This window comes from Boleophthalmus pectinirostris, unplaced genomic scaffold, assembly GCF_026225935.1.
Source record: "Boleophthalmus pectinirostris isolate CB_2022bp ecotype Guang Dong unplaced genomic scaffold, ASM2622593v1 HiC_scaffold_7, whole genome shotgun sequence".
NCBI lineage: Eukaryota > Metazoa > Chordata > Actinopteri > Gobiiformes > Gobiidae > Boleophthalmus > Boleophthalmus pectinirostris.
In genome coordinates this window covers 37,996,515-38,019,117 of record NW_026571473.1, presented here as the reverse complement: position 1 = coordinate 38,019,117, position 22,603 = coordinate 37,996,515, and the positions used below count along the sequence as shown (strand labels likewise).

General features: G+C 41.6%; 1 protein-coding gene across 1 annotated transcript; it reads left to right on the top strand.

The window, feature by feature from the left end:
- On the top strand, positions 1-13,193 carry ndufs7 (NADH:ubiquinone oxidoreductase core subunit S7). Its single transcript, XM_020933018.2, has 8 exons — positions 1-49; positions 443-479; positions 1,848-1,919; positions 4,363-4,480; positions 5,668-5,847; positions 8,513-8,559; positions 12,746-12,834; positions 12,969-13,193. The coding sequence occupies exons 1-8, from the start codon at positions 34-36 to the stop codon at positions 13,064-13,066; spliced, it is 657 nt and encodes a 218-aa protein (XP_020788677.1). The 5' UTR covers positions 1-33; the 3' UTR covers positions 13,067-13,193.
- The last annotated feature ends 9,410 nt before the right edge of the window (positions 13,194-22,603 follow it).

Here is a 22,603-nt window from a genome sequence, read left to right as displayed (position 1 = left end):
GAAGCGCTCTGACGTCATCGCTTCGGCTTAAAGATGGCGGCGTTGGTCGGTGAGTGATGTTTTGGCTCCGTTTCTTGTGCTTTTCTGTGTTTTTTCGTGATTTTACAGCGGGACTCGTCATGTTTTCTCGAAGCGGACACTTAGACCGCGCCTCGGCCCGTGTGTCTGCGCCAACTGTGCGTCAATTGTGCAGCTTTTGCCCCGCTGTGCGCACTGACCTTGTGTTAGCCGCGCTGCTAAAGCCGGAGCACAGTCTCCTCCTGACCCGCACTGGTTTTATTATTATTATTATTATTTTATTATTTTACTGTTTTATCTGTGCGGAGTGGCGCTTTAATCACTGTTCAGGAGATGCTTTTTTTTGTATAAATAATAGTTGTTTAGTCCTGATCTGTGCACTTATAACAGGCCTGTTTTCACTTGTGTAATGTTGTTTTTGCAGCGCCCCGTTTGGCCAAGTTCGGCTCCTTTTCCACAAGGTAAGTTTTTAGGTTATGTTAGGTTATGTTGCTTTATTTACCCGTAGGTAAATTTGGTTTGCAGATTTGAGAGGCAGGTTCCACATTTCACATTTTATTCATCCACAAAACACGTATAAAAACACAATTACAAAATAAAGCGTTACAGAGCCCCAGGGCAGAATGGTTTGTTTCATAAACAATTAATTAAATTCATCCATCACGCTCGGCTAAAATCACAATAAATATTAAATATGATAAAAACACACAATCTTAGATTAATAGATTACAATTTATTCATAAGTACGATCGCGGCCGGAACGAAGCTCCTTTTAAAACGATTTGTTCTAGATCTTGGGACTAAAAGCCTCTGGGCAGAGGGAAGCAGCTGAAACTCTGAGTTTAGTGGATGTTGCTCGTTTTTTAAAAATACATTCTCTGTAAGTGTCTCGAGTACAGAGAGTCCAGGCGGCTCTGAGGATGAACAATAACTTCACTTGCCCATTTAACCGACTGATTCAGGGAGTTCTTGTTTTTGGCAGAGACGCTCCCAAACCATGAGACCAATGAAAACATTAAAATTGATTCCATAAATGTTTTATAAAACAGTGTCATCGTGGTTCTCTCTACATGGTAAAAGGACAACTTTCTCAGACAGTGAAGGCGCTGGTGCCTCTTTTACACACAACAGAACAATTATCGTTAAAACTCATTTTTGTGTTCCAAGATATTTATAGGAGTCCACACACATATTTTTTATTTACACTTCCAGACTTAAGGGCGTTTTTAGTATTTAGTATTTCTGTCCTTGCCTAAATTTTTTTTTTTAATTTTGCTATTATACTTTTTTTTTTTTCAGTACAACCTGTTATTTCACATCTGTTGCTGTAGTCGTGTCATATGGATGTAATAAAAACTACAGGACCAGAAACCAGAATTCACACTCTTTCATACGAAAACACAAAGCGAATATGACATAAAAAATGCTTAATTTAGGGCCTTCACTACAAAAGTGCAAAATATCAAGTATGTAAATAAACTAAAAATATCATTATTGCCTCAAAACAAACTAAAAAAGTGCAATGGCCCCATGATTTTCCTGGTGTCATGGAAACAGCTGGTGTCAGGTTCAGAGCACAGAGACACATCACTTCCTGCATTTCCATGAGGTTTATTACATTTGGATTTGGACATTTAGACTGAAATAAACCTTTCATATAAAAATAGCAAGGGATGCTCAATTACGCAGACCAAGATGTGCAATTTTCCATTTAATTTGACAAATAACTGCACTTAGAGTGACTTTTTCAGTATACAATAAAATATTGCACAGTTCCCATCGTTTCCTTTTCCCCTCAAACGTCTCATCTGTCTGTGGTGTTTCCTCAGGCCCCTGTGTGCGCTCACAGTCCATCAGAAGAGTCTGCACAGTCATGCCAAGAGTGACAGCACAGCCACGAGGTGAGGACGGAAACATTATTCTGTTGATCTATTCTCCCATTCCCCATCACGTTTGTGTCACATTAACTTGACTTTGTTAGATTTGGTAAAACTGCTCACAGAGGAATGAATGAAAGTGAATAAAGGATCACAGTTTGGTCACGGTTAGAGATGCACCGATTCAGCCTTTTTAGTTCCCATATCGATACTTTGACTTTATGTATTTGCCTGTACCTGATATTAACCAACACCAGTGTAGGTAAAGCTGCTCGATTATGGAAAAAAAATCATTATCACGATTATTTTGGTCAATATTGAAATCACAATTATTCAAACGATTATTTTATAGTTACATGATGCATTTATTCAGCATTTCTCTAACACTTCGTTATTGATAATTTATGCAAAACTTTCAAATTGAAAATAAATACAGGATAGGGCTGTTGCGGTTAGGGAATTTCTCCTGCGGTGCGTCATAGCGGCTCAACAGCTCGGTATGTGGTGATGGCACAAACCCGAGCCCACGGAGCAGGGAGTCTGCAAAGCGCGATCGGGCGACGGCTGTGTTTACCTCCGTTGAGGGCTGAGCTTTGTGCCTTTCGTTTTGCCTGTAGTTATCTTACAGTCTACACGGGTGCACCTCTGGGCCAGTCCCGACAGTGAGTCCTGGTTCAATTCTGGTTTAGTCCTGGTTTAGTCCTCCTAGTTCAGTTCTGGAGTCAGTCCTAGGTTAGTCCTGGTTCAGTCCGTGGCGTGTGCTGCGCAAAAGTCCAACATCTCAATCAGTGTTTCTTCTGCTCAGTAAATAAAACCAGTGAAGTGATGAAAGTCGAGTCGCGTCTGTGAATTTGTGTTCGTGCTGAAGAAAGTGAAACCGTTTCATTTCGTGATTGTGATTCTTGAAGTCATAACTTTTCAATTCGTATTGTGATGGATGCTTCAGTTAAAATGATTTTAATTTGTGTGTGATTTATCTCGGGCGGAATGTTAACAGGTCCAGACGGGTGCGAGTTTAACTTTGATATAATCACGTGTTAACAGGCGGGTGCAGGTCTCCAAAAATGGACCAGTGCAGGACTCTGGGTCGGGTCATGTGCGGTGATCGCGGTGGGCCTCTCAATACCGCGGTGATTAATTTTTGCGGTTATCGCGACAGCCCTAATATCGGCTACAAATATGTACCTTAGAGCAGTTTTGCGATGTATAATCGTCTCAGGAAAAGACCGGGCACTTGTTTCCAGGGTAACTGATGCGCGTTAAGTATTTTTCACCCGTTGGTCCACGGCGTCCAAGATGCATGTCGGGGGCGTCTGAACTCCAATGCAAAGGCGTCCAAATAGAGGCGTCTAGGGCGTTTTTTGATGCCCCGATCTGAACGTACCTCTCAAGAGAAATGCTGAATAAATGCATAGTGAAGTTTGAATAACTGTGATTTCAATTATGACCAAAATAATCAGGATATTGATTTTTCCATTGTCGAGCAGCACTAATTCCTTAATAGTGAAATGGAGTTTGAAATGATAGTACACCATATTTCATACTTCATAATAGGGATGGGCATGATTAATCGATTAATCGATAATTGATCGTTAAGAATTTCATCGATTACATTAATTTTAATCGACAAACAGAATGTATGTTGCTGTGTGTGTCGTGACCAAACAGGTGTGTACATGTGTCTCTGCATCAGAAGGAGCGAGACACAAACAGTGGGTCAGTCTGTAACGAACCGAAGCACAAATGTGGATTTAACGATGATTTGTACAAGAAATTCCACACTTTCCGTTGCGTTGGGACAAGTGTGAGTCCATGTGCACAGTGTATAAAGCAGCACATATGTTTCTGTGTCCAGTGGGAAAAAGTTTTACCAGGTGAGAGTCGCTCAATGTGGATGACGAGGCCCCGCCCCCCTCCCCCCGTACGCTGTCCTGGTTTTGACAAACACAAATCTGGTCACACTGACCTGTATTCACCTGAGTCATGTCTTTTAATCCGACAGAAACTGAACCACATCAGCGACACAAGAGCTGGAGTTTTATCTTCGCTTAGTTTATGCAAATTAGTGATGCAGTTTTAAGTTTTGTTTCTGTGAGATTTGAACAAAACTGAATTAAACACATTATAATGTCAAACAGCTGATGTGGCTCTAGAGTCGTTACGGTTTATATGTCGTAAAGTTGAATTTATTTATGCAGATTAGTGCAGATAGTAATAATAATGATGATCATTTTAATATAAAAACGTCAATAATTAATCGATAATTGATCGTTAATTCTTCCGACGATCGATTAAGAAAATTTCATCGAATGCCCATCCCTACTTCATAATGTTTTAGAGGATTTTGGACATGAATATCATTAAAACAAGAACAACTCTAGTAATAATAATTGACAACAGATTTGTTTGCAGAAAAATCCACAGATTTCATAAGTGAGTCGTGTATAAATGTGAGTTTGTTTGGCAGTGTGGTCCCGGTGCGAGAGAAGAGCACGGCGGTGGCTGCAGCCAAACCCTCGGCGGTCAGCAGCAAAGGAGAGTATGTCATCACCAAACTGGACGACCTGGTGAACTGGGCGCGCAGGGTGAGTGTCGCTCTCTGCTCTTTACCCCCACTGTGTGACGTCAGGTCTGTTTTAGTTTGAACAGGTTCAGCGAAACATTCAGTAAAAAGAAAATTCTAAAACATCCAGACGTCCAGTGAAAAGTTTAAAAGTAGAATGACACTTTGATCAGAGGAGACAGTTCATACATGAAGAGGCTCAAAGCTGCTGGAGATTGAACGCAGTGAAAATAAAGAAGGCGATTGCGTTCAGCTGAATCTTGCTTTTCAGTATAGCGTCTGTGTGACCTTGGTTCACATTGGATCTGCGCTCGTCTTATCTGCGGCATTCTTGAAACAGAAGTGAACATCTTGCGCTTCACGTGTTTTAAGTGACTACAAAGACATTCAGTACATTCCATTGTTTCAAACTATAAAAGTCGCTCCGGAGTATAAGTCACACCAGCCAAAAAACGTGTAATGAAGAAAAAAACATATGTAACTCACATTTTTGGGGGGAAATTTATTTGATAAAATCAGAGACCAGGAACTGACATTTCCTGTGTAAAGTGAAGTTGTAGTAAAAACAATAGAAGAGAGAAGAACAGACTGTTAACGTCACATATGAACAGTTCTTCAGATAAACTATAACATAAACAACAGAACAGAACAAGTTTAACAAACTCTCCATCTCACTCCAAATCACTAAATCCATTCAATTCTTCATCCTCGGTGTCACTTCTGAACAACTCCTCGACCTCCGGATGTAAACAAAGCGCCGCTTCCTCTTCTGTGTCGCTGTCGTCAGACTCAGCATCAGTTCCAGTTAGAATTATTCTGGTCTTTCTGAATCCCGACAGGATGGTTTATGGTGGTTGGTTAATGATGGTTAATCCCTCAAGATGGGGACGTTCGTTCTCTTAACCCTCACGCTCTTTATTTTCTCACCTGGTGAGAATTTATTTGAAAATACATTTTTGGGTCTGATTGACCCGCCCCTAGAGAGTGGGAAGGAGAAAAAAATTGTCTTTGGGTCTATGTGACCCCGAGGAGAGCGTGAGGGTTAATATATAAGATGCACCTAAGTATAAGTTCTAGGAAACACCCGAACCATGAAAAATGTGCGACTTATAGTCTGAAAAATGCGGTACATGAATAATACAAAGTCCAGGTCCAAACCTTTATATTTAGTGTAAACAGTGAACCCTCTCCCTCCTGTGCTTCCTGCAGAGTTCGCTGTGGCCCATGACGTTCGGTCTGGCGTGCTGTGCGGTGGAGATGATGCACATGGCGGCTCCTCGATACGACATGGATCGTTTCGGGGTGGTGTTCAGAGCGAGTCCGAGACAGGCCGACGTCATGATCGTAGCAGGGACGCTCACAAACAAGATGGCCCCCGCGCTACGCAAGGTCAGTATCACTCTGAACCGACGATCTGTGATGAAACTGGAGCATCTGCAGCTTTGAAAACGACACAACATCATCTTTAGTTCATACTTCAGATCTTCTTATTAGAGCCCGACTGATATATCGGTTGGCCGATATTATCGGCTGATATGGGCAACTTTAGGCATATCGGCTATCTATAATAGTGCTACTTTCTTTACTAGTTATGGGTCGGTCGCGAACGAAATGACTCTTAGATCCGGCTCTTTGAAGGGAACGACGGGAGCCTGATCCTTATTGGGACCCGTGTTTTCTCTTTCTCTCACTTTTTTTCTCTTCACGCCGCGTGCAGATTCGTGGTTTGACAGCGGCAGCGGCTAAAAACGAAACTTTGAGAAATTTGCGTGTATATAGGATAAAAAATATAAAAAAAAGAGCATATTTGACTGTAGTTTAGCATAAAATAAATAAGTCCCGGTTTAGTCCTTTTTCAGTCCTGGTTTAGTCCTGCTTCAGTCCTGCTTGCAACAAAACAATCTGAAGAGCCACTTGGGAGCCAAAAGAGCCAGCAGCTTTTAGTGAGCCGAGCCAAAAGAGCCGGTTCTCTAAAAAGAACTGGAATACCCATCACTAGTGTCTAGAATGTGATGCAAAAATGCCATTAAGTCAACCTACTGTCTGTAAATATGATGTAAAGAGGCAGAATAACAATAAATGTTGCCTAAATAAACACAATTTAAAATCCACCAGAGCCAAACCTAAGTTTTTTAAACAATTCAACATTTACAGTGAATTTTTACATCACTAAATATATCGGTGATTATATCGGCTATCGGCAGAGCCAACTCACATTATATCGTTATCATATCAGCCACAGCAAAATCCATATCGGTCGGGCTCTACTTCTTATATTTCAATGTTCTTTACCTGCTCATGTGGAGTCTATGGTTTGAGAATTACAGAAAAGGATTCATTAGAGGAGAAGAGGGAAAAGTCTGGAAACAGTTCAGTCTATCATCACTTTAAAAGGTCTCCACTTTAAGTTTGAGAGTTCTAAATCCATCATTTGCCACGTTTACATGAGAGCTCTAATTCTGATTAAAATAATTGAATTCTCAATAAAAAATTATTTAAAAACACTATATAATTATTATTATTCAGAATTAAACTTAATTCCGAAGTGAGTGGGTGGTTTTATCCCGATTGTAAAGCCGAATTGATTATTATTAGAGTTTATTCTATCCATCCATTTTCTTCTGCTTATCTGCGGCCGTGTCTCGGAGGCATCAGTCTAAGCAGGGAATCTCAGACTTCCTTCACCCCAGACACGTCCTCCAGCTCCTCCAGGGGGACCCCGAGGTGTTCCCAGGCCAGTCCAGAGACATAGTCCCTCCAGCGTGTCCTGGGTCTTCCCCGGGGCCTCCTCCCGGTGGGACATGCCCGGAACACCTCCTGAGGGAGACGCCCAGGAGGAATCCAAAACAGATGCTCGAGCCACCTCATCTGGCTCCTCTCGACGTGGAGAAGCAGCAGCTCTACTCCGAGCTCCTCCCGTGTGACTGAGCTCCTCACCCTCCTCATCTCTAAGGGAGCGCCCAGACACCCAGCGGAGGAAACTCATTTTGACCGCTTGTATCCGCGATCTCGTCCTTTCGTGCACGTTTATTCTTCTTAAAAATAATCCCGGGCGTCCAGTTCATGCTCGTTGTGTCGCCCTTCGATCCGGCTCCACCAGTCCTGTCTTCGGACTTTCATCCAAGTCTCTTTGGATTTGTGAGCGGGATGCGGGAGTGGGCTGAGGTAGAGCAGCCTCACATTCAGTTTGTCTTTTTCCTCCCTTCTCCGACACTCTTCCCTTCTCCTCCTCAGCCGACAGACGTAAAGCGTGATGAGACAATTCTCCAGCTGCTGCGCAATTATCATCAGAACCACTTACGGAAAAAGTTTGGATCGTGTTTGTGTCCGTGGAGTAACGACAAACTGAGTTGACAGAAAAGCCGGGAGCAGCTGAAGTGTGTGTTTTCTTCTGGTCGGTGTGAATACGTTGGTGTCTCTGTCCAATCAGAACCTTCCCCAGACGCTGAGACACATTAAATAAAGACAATTTAACAAGTTTTCCATGTAAACCTCAATTCAGAATTATTATTTCCATGTAAACTTGAAGTATATAATAGTATAGAGTCATGTAAACGTGGACAATATGAAACACTTTTCTGTACAGGTCTATACGTTTTGGAGCATAGTTTTCTACTAAGTTAGACATTAGTGTTGGCTAATAATGATTTATTTAGACTCAGAAAGTGTTAAATCAAATCTGTACAGTGCCAGCTCCCATTTTATGACCCTTAAAATATGTCAGAGAAGTATATTCAAGTGCATGTGTATTGAGACCTGCGTGAGCCTGAGGAGTATGTAGATTCCTGGCTGTGCTCGTTCAGACTGGAGCTCACAGTTGGTCGGTGCCGTGTGCAGACTGAACAGTAGATCTGTGTAAACGCACTGGGATTAACTGCAGCCGGCGCAGGATTGGCACAGCCGCTGTGGGGCCGCGTGCAGCAGCCTCACCTCTGAGTCACACGGCTGTACTCTGATACTCTCAAATAGTGTCAAATACTGTCAAATACTGTCAAATACTGTCAAATAGTGTCAAATTCTGTACAGTTCAACTCAAATTTTACTCCTCTCACAGGTGTATGACCAGATGCCTGAGCCACGCTACGTCATCTCCATGGGCAGGTACGTCTGACCACACACTTCAAACTGTGTGTATGAAAAGTGTATGAAGCATTAAACACCGGTGGCCCGATCTTGCCCCCAGTCTTAGCACTTGGCGCAGGTGTGGGGTTAGGGCAGGGGTGGGCAAACTACGGCCCGGGGGCCGTATGTGGCCCTTTAAACCTTTTAATCCGGCCCGCCGAACTGGAATAAATTACAATAATAAACCTTGTTGATGTTTTATTTGTCATGCATTTCCAGCGTTTCCCAGTAGATGGCGCACTATATATACATTGAGTTGCGGCGTATTATGTTGGCCGCAATGCTTTATGGGAAAGTGTTACAGGAGTTATTCGGATCATGAGTGAAGTAGTTGGTCCTTAAGATATAAGACTGCACTGCTTCCATTTTGAGCTGGAAAAAATCAATCAAGGAAACCTATAGTCTCTCAGTTGTAATAGTTAATGTGTACAACATTTTGGAGTCAGGTTGTACCACATTCACAGGTGTGTATGTGTGGTTGTTTGGCGTGAGCTTTGTTTTGGAGCTGATCCAGTCATATGTGAAAACGGTGAACTCACTATATACATTGACTCGTGATGTGCAGTGGAACAGGTCTCAACAGTTTTATGTTCTGAGTCTTTCACAGCAGTGATGAAACGTGTAGCGTCTGAAGTCCTAGATAAATGTGAATAAGAATGTAATGAATCTGAGCTCTTAACACGTTATGTCCTGTTTTCTGTCCGGCCCTTCAGTCAAACTTTAGACCCTATGTGGCCTGAAAGTTTGCCCACCCCTGGGTTAGGGAGTTTTAAACAGTCGGTGTGTCGTGTCTGAGCATCAGGTGGAGTGGAGCAGACTGAGGGCAGGTGTGGCACATTCAGTGAATTACCAGAATCATAAAAAATAAATATCAAACGAGTTCACTGAAAAACAACATGTAACCTGCTCAAGACTTCTTTTATTTGGAAAAATATTAGGATGATAAATGCTTCACATTTATAACATGTTCGTGTGCTGTGCGGGAGTCGTGCGGATGCCCTCCCGCAGCAGAGCACAGCCCCTCGCTCGCGCTCTGTATCGACTCAGCTCTGCTCTAGAGTTTGGTTTAATCTGGATCTGTACAAAAGCTGCTCATTCACATTGCGATGTCAATTTCCTCACTTTCTCACGGCCAAACCCTGCATGCACATTCACTGACAGCTCGGGGCTGTGACCGTGGAGCAGATGCATCAGACACATTTATCTGTAACGGGAGGAAAACGAACGCAGCGGAAACTATAAAAGGTTGACGTGTGCTCGGTGCACGGGTTTACAGCGGTGCACATACTCATGGAGGGTTCAGAACACAAACCCAGTCAGTTCTGTGACGGCCCATACAAAATTCTATATTCCTTGCGCTTCTGCTGGTGTGTACTTCCATCGTGGGGCTCCAGAGCTGTTTTCTTGTCACAAAGGCTATGTTCAGACTGCAGGGTTTAACGCTCAGTTCTGATTTTTTTGTGAAATCCAATGTTTTTGCGAGGTTGTTCACATTTCCAATTAAATGTGACTTGTATGTGACTCCAGTGTGAACATTAAACGGCCCAAAAGAATCCGTGTATCATTCGTGACTTCCGTGACTGCGATGCCGAACTTTTGCACCAGACCGAGACTAGAGCGGGACTGAGACCAGGACCAGACCGGGACCAGACCGGGACCAGAGCGGGACTGAGACCGGGACCAGACCGGGACCAGAGCGGGACTGAGTCTCAGTAGCGCTCTGGTCCCGGTCTGGTCCCGGACCTGGTCCATCTGAACCAAAAGCTCTTAGTTCGGTTCGTTTTCGTTGGGTGAATTCGTCAGTCGGATGCTTTGCACCACCTCGGAACCAGCCTCGGTTCTTGAGCGCGGAGGACCAGAGCAGCTCGGTCTGGTCTCGGACCTGGATCCGTCCTGATTCAGTCCGTATGTGGTGAGACTGGACCAGACCGGGACCAGACCGGGCCTGAGACCGAGATCGAGACAAGACCAGGACCAGACCGGGACCAGACCGGAGGCTCAGAGCCCACGGCAGGACCGGAGCTCGAAGCTGAGGCTCGGACCCCGTGGAGCTCGGAGTCAAAGCTCGGAGTCCGCCCTGGTCCCGCTCTGGTCCGGTCTGGTCCCGGTCTCAGTCCCGCTCTGGTCTCACTCTGGTCTCGGACCTGGATCAGTCCCGGTTCAGTCCGTATGCGGTGCAAAAGTTCGGCATCGCAGTCACGGAAGTCACGTAAACGGGCCGTTATCCGTTTTTTCCATTCTTCATTTAAACAAAATTTTTTCGTTTTCTTATTTTTGGTTTATATTGAAAAACGAATGAACGAATGATACACGGATTCAAAAGTGTCCCGCATGTGCACGACGACGTCAACCGCAGCGAGCGTCTCTGTGTTTACAGAAGTTGTCCAAACATGGACGCAGCATTGAGCACCTGGAGATTTTAAAGTTCCTCTCGTACCGGAGCCAGAACATGAACAACTTACTTGTTTTAAGGAGGAGATTGAGAAGGAGAAGGACGAGGTTTTTGGTCGTGGTGTTTTGTGGTTCAGTCCGTTGAAAGGAACGTGTGGATGTGGAGACGGAGCCGTGAGTGGAGATGTGCTTCACTTCAGTGACACAGAGTTCATTAACAATTTTCACCTACTTCAGCGCAGAATAGTGACGTTTGTGGCTTGTTGATAACGTGTAGGTCGGATTCATGCGCTTTGACCGTTCACACTGAAGTCACATGTCAAAAGATCAGATATGTATCAGTTTCAGGACCACATTTCGAAGTGTCCTGTGTCGCATTTGAAAAAATCAGATCTGTGTCGTTCAGACTGTCATTAAAAGATCAGATACAGGTCACATAGGGGCCAAAAAATCGGATTTGGTCACTTCAGGCTGCAGTCTGAACGCAGCCTTATAGAACTTTTCCCCGCACTCTGCTTTGCCGCCTGATAACGAGGCAGAGATTACAGACTTTACCCACACGGGAAGAGCTTTTAAATGCCACAGCGCTCACAGACTGATTCAGATGCCGTCACTATATTTGTACTTGTACCGTTCCACTGCAGCCTCCCGCAGCGAAGTGCAGCCCCACCTGGACACGCCCCCTCCTCAACGCTTGTGCATAGTGCTAAGACTGGGGCAAGATTGAGCCCCAGGAGTCACGCAATAAAGTCTTCAAACACATAATGCTCAGAGAGAGTGTTGACTCCCAGTAAGAGTTAGGTGCAGGTCTGTGCGGGTTTATCGCATATTTTAACTTTATCCTTTAATGTTTACATACAAAATAATCCCTCGGCCTGGACTCCCATCCACCATCTTCCGTGTGAGTGTGATTTATACATACAGAGTGTGTATAACAGGTTTCCATGATTTTATAATATTGACTTTTAATTTTTACAGGTACAGGTTTTTAATATTTGTACAGGTATTAGCCCACAAAATTTAGTTTTAGACCAATCAAGAAGCAATTTGTCATGTTTTATGACGTCACACTGGGAGAATCATGTCCGAAAGTTTGGCCCAATTTCCACGAGAAACACATTTTCCTGATACTTTCAACATGATTTCAACAAGATACAGGAGTTTTCTTACCGTATTTTATTTGTCAAATAATAATCCGTGTGCACATTAGAGCAGTTTTGTCCTAATATACATCATAGTTGCTAGGTAACAGTCCAGACGGGCTAAAAAATGTAAAATGTTTAGTACAGTCTTATACATAATGATTTTAAGTGTGTGTTATTAAAGTGTGTAGTCCGGCCTGTTATGGGCACATTTCGTTCTCTCGCATGCTTGAATGACAAATAAAGAACCTTACCTTACCTATATTGTTTAAAATTATGAGCTGCAATAAATAAATTGACAAAATGAACACTTATGTAGCTGTTGTGTGTTTATAATGAGTCATAGAAGTGATTTATTAAACTCTCTGCAGCTTCTTAATCTTATTTAAAAAAGGCAAAGGAAAAGTCCCCATGATAAAAACTGACCCTAAAAGAAAGTTTTTATTGGGCCTGTAAAGAAAATGATCAAAAAGGTATTTATTTTTTATTACCAGAACATGTCATTTGTGTTTAAATGTACAAACTATTCACATTTGGACAATTCTTAAGACGGAACAATCTGAAAAACTGTCAATTTTTGTCAATATTACATCCAAATCTGAAGTAATTTGTGTTTGTTTTTATGTTCGCAGCTGCGCCAATGGAGGAGGTTATTACCACTACTCGTATTCTGTGGTCAGGGGCTGTGACAGGATCGTACCTGTCGACATTTATGTTCCAGGTAAAGTGGACGGGGTCATGCTTTTGGAGGCTGCTTATCTAATCTTAGCGGGGCCAGTTCTGGTTCAGTGTGAAAGCTCGAGACTCTTTAAAACGTCCGTAACACTAAAGGTGTAATTCCCCCTCCGTCCTCAGGGTGTCCCCCCACAGCCGAGGCGCTTCTCTACGGGACGCTACAGCTGCAGAAGAAAATCAAGCGAGAGAAGAAGATGCGGATCTGGTATCGGAAGTGATCGTGTTTGTAAATGTGTGTATGTACATGATGTGTAAATGTGTTCTGATTTATTTTGGGCTTTCATGGCTCCTCTTCATGTTCAGAGCGACAACAACAAACTTCAATAAAGCCTCGACTGTCATTTACTCACTGTCCTGTGGTTTAAGTTGTAGAGACATTTACCGTATTTCTGGGACTATAAGTCGTTGTGGAGTCTAAGTCGCACCAGCCAAAAAATGCATAATGAAGAATAAAAAAAACAAACATAAGTCGCACTTTTTGGGTGAAATTTATTTAGTAGTAAAACAATAAAAAAACACAGTTTGACAGGACGTGACCCTCAAGCCATCATCCTGAAGGCTGTTTGTGACCGTTTGGACAGAGACGTTCACACCAGTGTCCTGCTGAACGTCGTTTTGGAAGAGCTGGACAGAGTTCAGTTCCTTTTGCACAGAGGAGCAGATGTGGGTCCTTCTGATGGGTTGAGGACCTTCTACAGCCCTGTCTTATCCTGATTCATCAGCTGGTTTCACTTTGTTCAGACCGTTTGACCTCGAAGTGTTAGAATTCATTTGCTCGACGGTAGGCGGGTACTTTTTGATTGTGATGTAATAATGTGCCGCTAACGGGGCTAACTGATATATTAAAGGTTGTATGGAGGATTTTTTTTGTTTCAAATTGTCAGTGATAGATTATAAAGGTGCAGTAGCCTTGTAATTATGATGACCAAAAAAAAGAGAATAAAAATTCATCAACTCTGGACGTGGTGGGGCTAAACATTTGCCAATAGATAACGAACTGCCTCGTTATCTGTGAGCTGACAGGCTGTCAATCAAACTCCCTACGTTTCTAGCGTAACTGACTTGCCTGCGCCGCCAGTACGTGGTTTACGTACGGCTGTCACACAGTCCACAGACGCAAGACGCACAGACGCTGTTTACTCCACCAACACAACGGTTCTTAGCGGCTTTTTTTGACCTATATCTTCCTCGCAGTTCGCACAAAGTTTGTTGCAATGGCGACAAGAATCCAGGAGCAGTTCGCGCGCAAAAGAAAGTCCGTTTTTTGAGGTCGCTGAAAGAAGAAGACAAGGGGAAAAGCAGCGAAGCCAAACTAAGGTGATTCTTGGAGATTCATTCCAGCGATGGTGCGACTGAAGCAGACGAAGGGTCTAAAGACTGACGCACTGGTCCACAAATTACTCCTGGACAGGAAACGTCTGCTTATTATGAAAACATACTTTATTTCCAAGAGTTAGACAAACGTTTTTCAGGACACGAATGTGATATCCTATGTCTGAAAACGTCATTTTCAATGCAAAGAAAGAGTCCGCTTGCTGCTGCGTGTTGTAGTAGTAGCTTCATTCGCACGGAATCTCCGCGCACCCCTCACTGCACCGCTCCTCTCTCCTCTCCTCACTCCCCGTTCCGCTCTTCTTCCTGCTCCTCACTTCTTTTCGGCGCATGAAATGTCCACGCCCCCCCGCTCCCCCCGCTCCTCACTTCTCCGTCTTGCCTAACCAACACTGTAGTTAGTTGTTTACAAGTCATGTGCACCGGTGAGCACTTGTTTTCTAGAAACAAACCTGTGGCGTAAGGAGGAGGAGGGAGGAGGCGTTTCTACGTAGGGAGCTGTGGGGGAGGGGAGGTGGTTTCACAACATTTTTCAACATTTGAAAAAGGACAAACAGTCGCTGATTTCTCGTTCCTTGGAAAATCCTCTATACAACCTTTAAGCTTTTCCCAAATCCTGCAAGAAGGGCAATAACGTCTTTCTCCTTGATCAGATTCACCAAAAATTCTCTTTGTTTCGGCTTTAAATCCTTGATCTCGGGAATCTTTACCAACACAGAATGTCTGACTCTTCTCTGATTGGCTGGTGCCCGAACTCGCACTTGTGGGGTTTTTCTATTCAGATTCCTAACCTAGTTGCTGAAGAGAAATGAAATTGAGTGGAGGCACTAGGTGGCGCCAGACTGACTATCCATCTCTCCTAGAGCAACTGTCCGTCTCCTGGAATCTCCTCCATGTTCAGGAGATTGTGCTGGAGACGCATTCAATCTGCCACTGATCTGCCATCTCTGAATGTGTCATCCTGAAGAAGTTGGACAATCTGCTCTGTAGGGTTAAGGAATGGCCTCATACTCCCAGTCGTGATAATCAAAGCAGCACGAGTGGAAAATCTTCTAAAAAACACCAAAAGGGAGAAATATGAAATAATGAGTCCTGTTTTAGAGGGCGTCTTGTTGTACCTGCTGTTTCCATTAAAAGAGGAGCGTCGTTTTGTTCCTGAGACATCGCCCTGTCCATATTTGTATAGATTTTTTTTCACTTTGAGATCTGATGTGTTTTCAAATGGTCCTTTTAAATTTTCTGAGCAGTGTGTAATATCAAAAGTACTGTACTCTATACAGACCTGTCACCATAACACAGTTTGAAGTGTGATATATTGCTGAAGTAAATAGACAATAAATTATTATATTTAATCCCACAAAAGACTTCTAAAAATATCATATTGTTCAAAATTATGAGCTGCAATAAATAAATAGACAAAACGAACAGCTTCTCAATCTTATTTTAAAAAAGGCAACGGAAAAGTCCCTGTGATAAAAATGGACCCTAAAAGAAAATTTACTGAGCCTATAAAGAAAATTATCAAAAAGGAATTATTTTTTTATTACCAGAACATGTTAATTTGTGTTTAATTTGGACAATTCTTAATACGTAACCATCTGATAAACTGTCATCTAATTACCTCCGCCAAGGAGGTTATGTTTTTGCCGGCGTTTGTTTGTTTGTTTGTTTGTTTGTCTGTTAGCAACATAACTCAAAAAGTTATGGACCGATTTTGATGAAATTTTCAGGATTTGTTGGAAATGTGAAAAGGAAGAAGTGATTTCATTTTGGGGCTGATCCGGAAGAAATCCTGGATTCTGGATCACTTTGAAATTTTAGTTAACATTGTGGTAAATGGGGCCAAAAATGTTGTTTCTCAATATCTGGGTTAATTATTGACCAAACAACATGAAATTTGACTCAGGGATGGACAATGGGATCGATCCTCTTTCATATTCCAAATTGAAAGATACGAGACAAATATTTATGGAAAACACAGTTAATATGAGGGGGACTGTAGTCCTTGGCGGAGGTCTGCGCTCTCTGACTGCTTTTCTAGTTGGTGTTATTGATTGAAAATAGAATCATTCATTTACATTTTTGTCAATATTTTCCTCTCGTACGTCTGATTTGTCGTTTTACACTTGAATATGTAAAAAAGTTTCTGTTCTGGGGTCAGTTCTGTCGTCTCCGGGGCCGTATGACTGTGCACTCTGACCCGTCGCACTGAAGCGCAGATAAACAACACTGTACGAAGCAATAATTTAACTCTGAGGTTATCGCAAAACAAACACGAGTCACGGACGGACTTCAGTTAATGTGCACTCAAAAAAAAAAAAACTCTACTGTAGAACTGAAGCTGTGACGTTCATTTTACTGTACACGAGTTTAAGACGCGTACGGATGTCCAAAAGGTGGTCAAAATATCAAAAATCAGAACTAAAACTAATATTTAAATGTTTTATAAGACACAAATCTGACTCTTGAGCTTTAAGCCAAGTTAGAACGATGTCATGTCCTCAAAAAATGACCTGAAGTTCTGTTTTGTTTCATTCACAAGTGTCTGAGAAACTCTTCAGTTCAGAGGTCGGACCAAGTCCTCGTTTTCTGAGTCTCAAGTTTTTCACCTCAAGTCCAAGTCAAGTCCCACGTCAAATACAGGCAAGTCCAAGTCCAGTCTCAAGTCACTGGCCCATAAGTCCAAGTCAAGTCACTGGCCCATAAGTCCAAGTCAAGTCCAAGTCCAGTCTCAAGTCACTGGCCCATAAGTCCAAGTCCGAGTCTCGAGTCACTGGCCCATAAGTCCAAGTCAAGTCCAAGTCGAGTCACTGGCCTATAAGTCCAAGTCCAGTCTCAAGTCTCTATTCTTTGGCCCGTTAGTCCCCGTCAAGTCCCAGTTGACTCTCTGGCCTATAAGTCCAAGTCAAGTCCAAGTCGAGTCTTGAGTCGGCAAGTTATTATTTTTACATATTTTAAGTTGTGTGTAGAAGTTGTATGTAGCAATTGTGTGTAGATGTTGTGTAGTAGTTGTGTAGTAGTTGTGTAGTAGTTGTGTAGTTGTTGTGTAGTTGTTGTGTAGTAGTTGTTAGTGTAGTAGTAGTTTGTGTAGTAGTTGTGTAGTAGTGTGTAGTAGTTGTGTAGTTGTTGTGTAGTAGTTGTGTAGTAGTTGTGTAGTAGTTGTGTGTAGTAGTTGTGTAGTAGTGTTGTGTAGTAGTTGTGTGTAGTAGTTGTGTAGTAGTTGTGTGTAGTAGTTGTGTAGTGTTGTGTAGTAGTTGTGTAGTAGTTGTGTAGTAGTAGTTGTGTAGTAGTTGTGTTAGTGTTGTGTAGTAGTTGTGTAGTAGTTGTGTAGTAGTTGTGTAGTAGTTGTAGTAGTTGTGTAGTAGTAGTTTGTGTAGTAGTAGTGTGTAGTAGTTGTGTAGTAGTTTGTGTAGTAGTTGTGTAGTAGTAGTTGTGTAGTAGTTGTGTAGTAGTTGTGTGTAGTAGTTGTGTAGTAGTTGTGTGTAGTAGTTGTGTGTAGTAGTTGTTGTAGTGTAGTTTGTGTGTAGTTGTGTAGTAGTTTGTGTAGTAGTTTGTGTAGTAGTTGTGTGTAGTAGTAGTAGTGTGTAGTAGTTGTGTAGTAGTAGTTGTTAGTGTGTAGTAGTTGTGTAGTAGTTGTGAGTTGTGTAGTAGTTGTGTAGTAGTAGTAGTTGTGTAGTAGTTGTGTAGTAGTTGTGTAGTAGTAGTAGTTGTGTAGTAGTTGTGTAGTAGTTGTGTAGTAGTTGTGTAGTAGTTGTGTGTAGTAGTTGTGTAGTAGTAGTTGTGTAGTAGTTGTGTAGTAGTTGTGTGTAGTAGTTGTGTAGTAGTAGTAGTTGTGTGTAGTAGTTGTGTAGTAGTTGTGTGTAGTAGTAGTTGTGTAGTAGTTGTGTAGTAGTTGTGTAGTAGTTGTGTAGTAGTTGTGTAGTAGTTGTGTAGTAGTTGTGTAGTAGTTGTGTGTAGTAGTTGTGTAGTTGTGTGTAGTAGTTGTGTAGTAGTTGTGTGTAGTAGTTGTGTAGTAGTTGTGCAGTAGTGTGTGTAGTAGTTGTGTAGTAGTTGTGTAGTTGTGTAGTTGTGTAGTAGTTGTGTAGTAGTTGTGTAGTTGTGTAGTAGTTGTGTAGTAGTTGTGTATAGTAGTTGTGTAGTTGTGTAGTAGTTGTGTCGTAGTAGTTGTGTAGTAGTTGTGTAGTAGTTGTGTAGTAGTTGTGTAGTAGTTTGTGTAGTAGTTGTGTAGTAGTTGTGTAGTAGTTGTGTGTAGTAGTTGTGTAGTAGTTGTGTAGTAGTTGTGTAGTTGTGTAGTAGTTGTGTAGTAGTTGTGTAGTTGTGTAGTTTGTGTAGTAGTTGTGTAGTAGTTGTGTAGTAGTTGTGTAGTTGTGTGTAGTAGTTGTGTAGTAGTTGTGTGTAGTAGTTGTGTGTAGTAGTTGTGTAGTAGTTGTGTGTAGTAGTTGTGTAGTAGTTGTGTGTAGTAGTTGTGTAGTAGTAGTTGTGTAGTAGTTTGTGTAGTAGTTGTGTAGTAGTTGTAGTAGTTGTGTGTAGTTGTGTAGTAGTTGTGTAGTAGTTGTGTAGTAGTGTGTAGTAGTTGTGTAGTAGTTGTGTAGTAGTTGTGTGTAGTAGTTGTGTAGTAGTTGTGTGTAGTAGTTGTGTAGTAGTTGTGTGTAGTAGTTGTGTAGTAGTTGTGTAGTAGTTGTGTGTAGTAGTTGTGTAGTAGTAGTAGTTGTGTAGTAATTGTGTAGTAGTTGTGTGTAGTAGTTGTGTGTAGTAGTAGTTGTGTGTAGTAGTTGTGTGTAGTAGTTGTGTAGTAGTTTGTGTAGTAGTAGTGTGTAGTAGTGTGTGTAGTAGTTGTGTGTAGTAGTTGTGTAGTAGTTGTGTAGTAGTTGTAGTAGTTGTGTGTAGTAGTTGTGTAGTTAGTGTTGTAGTAGTGTGTAGTAGTTGTGTAGTAGTTGTGTAGTAGTTTGTGTAGTAGTTGTGTGTAGTAGTAGTTGTGTAGTAGTTGTGTGTAGTAGTTGTGTAGTAGTTGTAGTAGTGTGTAGTAGTTGTTGTGTGTAGTAGTAGTTGTGTAGTAGTTGTGTAGTTGTGTAGTTGTGTGTAGTAGTTGTGTGTAGTAGTTGTGTAGTAGTTGTGTAGTAGTTGTGTAGTAGTTGTTGTGTAGTAGTTGTGTAGTAGTTGTGTAGTAGTTGTGTAGTAGTTGTGTAGTAGTTGTGTAGTAGTGTGTAGTAGTTGTGTAGTAGTTGTGTGTAGTTGTGTAGTTTGTGTAGTAGTTGTGTAGTAGTTTGTGTAGTAGTTAGTGTTGTAGTAGTAGTAGTAGTGTGTAGTAGTTGTGTAGTAGTTTGTGTAGTAGTTGTGTAGTTGTGTAGTAGTTGTGTGTAGTAGTTAGTTGTGTAGTAGTAGTAGTTGTGTAGTAGTTGTGTAGTAGTAGTAGTTGTGTAGTAGTTGTGTGTAGTTTGTGTAGTAGTTGTGTAGTAGTTGTGTAGTAGTTGTGTGTAGTAGTTGTGTAGTAGTTGTGTAGTAGTTGTGTGTAGTAGTTGTGTAGTAGTTGTGTGTAGTAGTTGTGTAGTAGTTGTGTGTAGTAGTTGTGTGTAGTAGTTGTGTAGTAGTTGTGTGTAGTAGTTGTGTGTAGTAGTTGTGTAGTAGTTGTGTGTAGTAGTTGTGTAGTAGTTGTGTAGTAGTTGTGTGTAGTAGTTGTGTAGTAGTTGTGTAGTAGTTGTGTGTAGTAGTTGTGTAGTAGTTGTGTGTAGTAGTTGTGTAGTAGTTGTGTAGTAGTTGTGTAGTAGTTGTGTGTAGTAGTTGTGTGTAGTAGTAGTAGTTGTGTAGTAGTAGTAGTGTGTGTAGTAGTTGTGTGTAGTTGTGTAGTAGTTGTGTAGTAGTTGTGTAGTAGTAGTTGTGTAGTAGTTGTTGTGTAGTAGTTGTGTAGTAGTTGTGTAGTAGTAGTTGTGTAGTAGTTGTGTAGTAGTTGTGTAGTAGTTGTGTAGTAGTTGTGTAGTAGTAGTAGTGTGTAGTAGTTTGTAGTAGTTGTGTAGTAGTTGTGTAGTTGTGTAGTAGTTGTGTGTAGTAGTGTGTAGTGTAGTAGTAGTTGTGTAGTAGTTGTGTAGTAGTTGTGTGTAGTAGTTTGTGTAGTATTGTTGTGTAGTAGTTGTGTAGTTTGTGTAGTAGTTGTGTAGTAGTTGTGTAGTAGTTGTGTAGTAGTAGTTGTGTAGTAGTTGTGTAGTAGTTGTGTAGTAGTTGTGTAGTGTTGTGTAGTAGTTGTGTAGTAGTTGTGTAGTAGTAGTTGTGTAGTAGTTGTGTAGTAGTAGTTGTGTAGTAGTTGTGTAGTAGTAGTAGTTGTGTAGTAGTAGTTGTGTAGTAGTAGTTGTGTAGTAGTAGTAGTTGTGTAGTAGTTGTGTAGTAGTTGTGTAGTAGTTGTGTAGTAGTAGTAGTTTGTGTAGTAGTAGTAGTTGTAGTGTGTAGTAGTTGTGTGTAGTAGTTGTGTAGTAGTTGTGTAGTAGTTGTGTAGTTGTGTAGTAGTTGTGTAGTAGTTGTGTAGTAGTTGTGTAGTAGTAGTGTGTAGTAGTTGTGTAGTAGTAGTAGTTGTGTAGTAGTTGTGTAGTAGTTGTGTAGTAGTTGTGTGTAGTAGTTGTGTAGTAGTAGTTGTGTAGTAGTTGTGTAGTAGTTGTGTAGTAGTTGTGTAGTAGTAGTTGTGTAGCGCTCGGGCCCAGAGCTGCTGTTTTCTTCTGACTTGAGATGATGAATGGCTCGGCTCCAGCTGTGACTTACTCCACCAGGACACACAGAACACACACACTCAGCGACACACACACACACACACACACACACACACACACACACACACACACACACACACACACACACACACACACACACAACATACAAACACATTATAATGATTTCCAAAGATTTATATGAGATAAATATTAGAGAAATGTTGCTCGTTTGAACCAATTTTTCAGTAAAACTCTTAACCTGTGTGAACCTGCCTCATACACAACAGAAAATAAACAGGTAGGTAAAATTTTTATTTTATTTTTTTTTAATAAATAGACTTTATTTACAAGAGGAAACTGCACAAAACTGTATTCCAGAGGCTAAAATCACATGACAAATTCTACTGGGGCTGGGTATCATTAAGAAGTTGCAGATATAATACAAACCTCGATACAGCGAGCTTTCGGTTCGATACGATATATTTCAAATAAATTCGATACAGTTCAATAAAAAATTAAGTGTAAATCGTGGCTGTGATACTAAAAGTCTTTGTTAAACCACTTCTTGTGCAAAGTTTAAATGAAATACGCCCATTTTAACCCTCTCAGGCTCAAATAAATTTTTAGTATCAGGAAAAATCTGATATTTGAGGAAAATTATAATATGGGGTAGTAATATACAATCCCGACTTTTTTATCCTTTGTAAATAAAAAAAGTGTTTTGCACTTCTGGCAGGCCGTTTGCGTGTAGTCATTCGTGCACAGTCTGCATTGTCCACGTTTATCAGCATGGATGGGAGAAAAGTCTCCTGAGTAAAAAAGCTCATAAATATGGATGTGGAGTAAGTAGGTACTTGGAATTTAGCTGTTGCAAATCTGCAACGCCTGCCTGGAGAGGGTTAATCATCAAAACAGTGAAAATGTCAAATGTGTTAAATGAGTTTCCTTCCTCTGAACAAACAACAAAACTGTAGCTATACCAAAATAGTTTAGTAAAATAATCCAAATACTCTTGGCGATATATATCGATACAGCAGCCCACGATATCGATACTGTATCATCACATTAAACGATACTATATATCTGTATTTCAATATTTTTTGCACACCCTTACATTCTGCATTTAAAGAATCGGGCTCTGTAGAATCTGACCCTTATAACACTATACATGTTTGTTTGGTTTAATTACCGTATTTTTTGGACTATATGTCACACTTTTTTCATGGTTTGGGTGTTTCTTGCGACTTCTATATTAAAATGTTTGAGTGAAGCGTGGAGGTTCTAGTCTTGTGTGTGAGTATCTGCTGCTCCTGTTCCTCCTGTACCACTGTCACTTGGCTCTACTGCGCATGTCTCCTGCAGAAAGAGCCTCTGTCCTGCTGCAAGTCGTGAAATATTCAGCTGAAAACATAAATCGAGCAGCAGAAAGGAAGTTTGGAGTGAACTGTTTGAAATGAATTGTGTGTACAGTGAGTGTGCTGGTGGTGTTGTGTACGTTTGTGTGATTGTTGTTGTACTTTTCCTTTGTCCTGTAGATGATTTTACATCAACCTGTTGAGGGACTGAAGATGGAAATGAGCCACGTTGGCTATAAACTTTACATATTTACATTTTTTAAATGTTCATTAACCCATTGACGCCGGATGCTGCGCAGCGCTGAGTCCCCTGTCGGTGTCCGGATTGTCTGGCGATCAACGTAACTGGTAAAGGCGGAGCCACATCTGGAAGCAT

Bases quoted from the DNA above. Each gene is read 5' to 3' on its own strand.
- ndufs7 (XM_020933018.2), top strand. The intron at 1,920-4,362 runs GTGAGGACGGAA...TTTGTTTGGCAG, and splicing joins AGTGACAGCACAGCCACGAG to TGTGGTCCCGGTGCGAGAGA. The intron at 12,835-12,968 runs GTAAAGTGGACG...CTCCGTCCTCAG, and splicing joins TGTCGACATTTATGTTCCAG to GGTGTCCCCCCACAGCCGAG.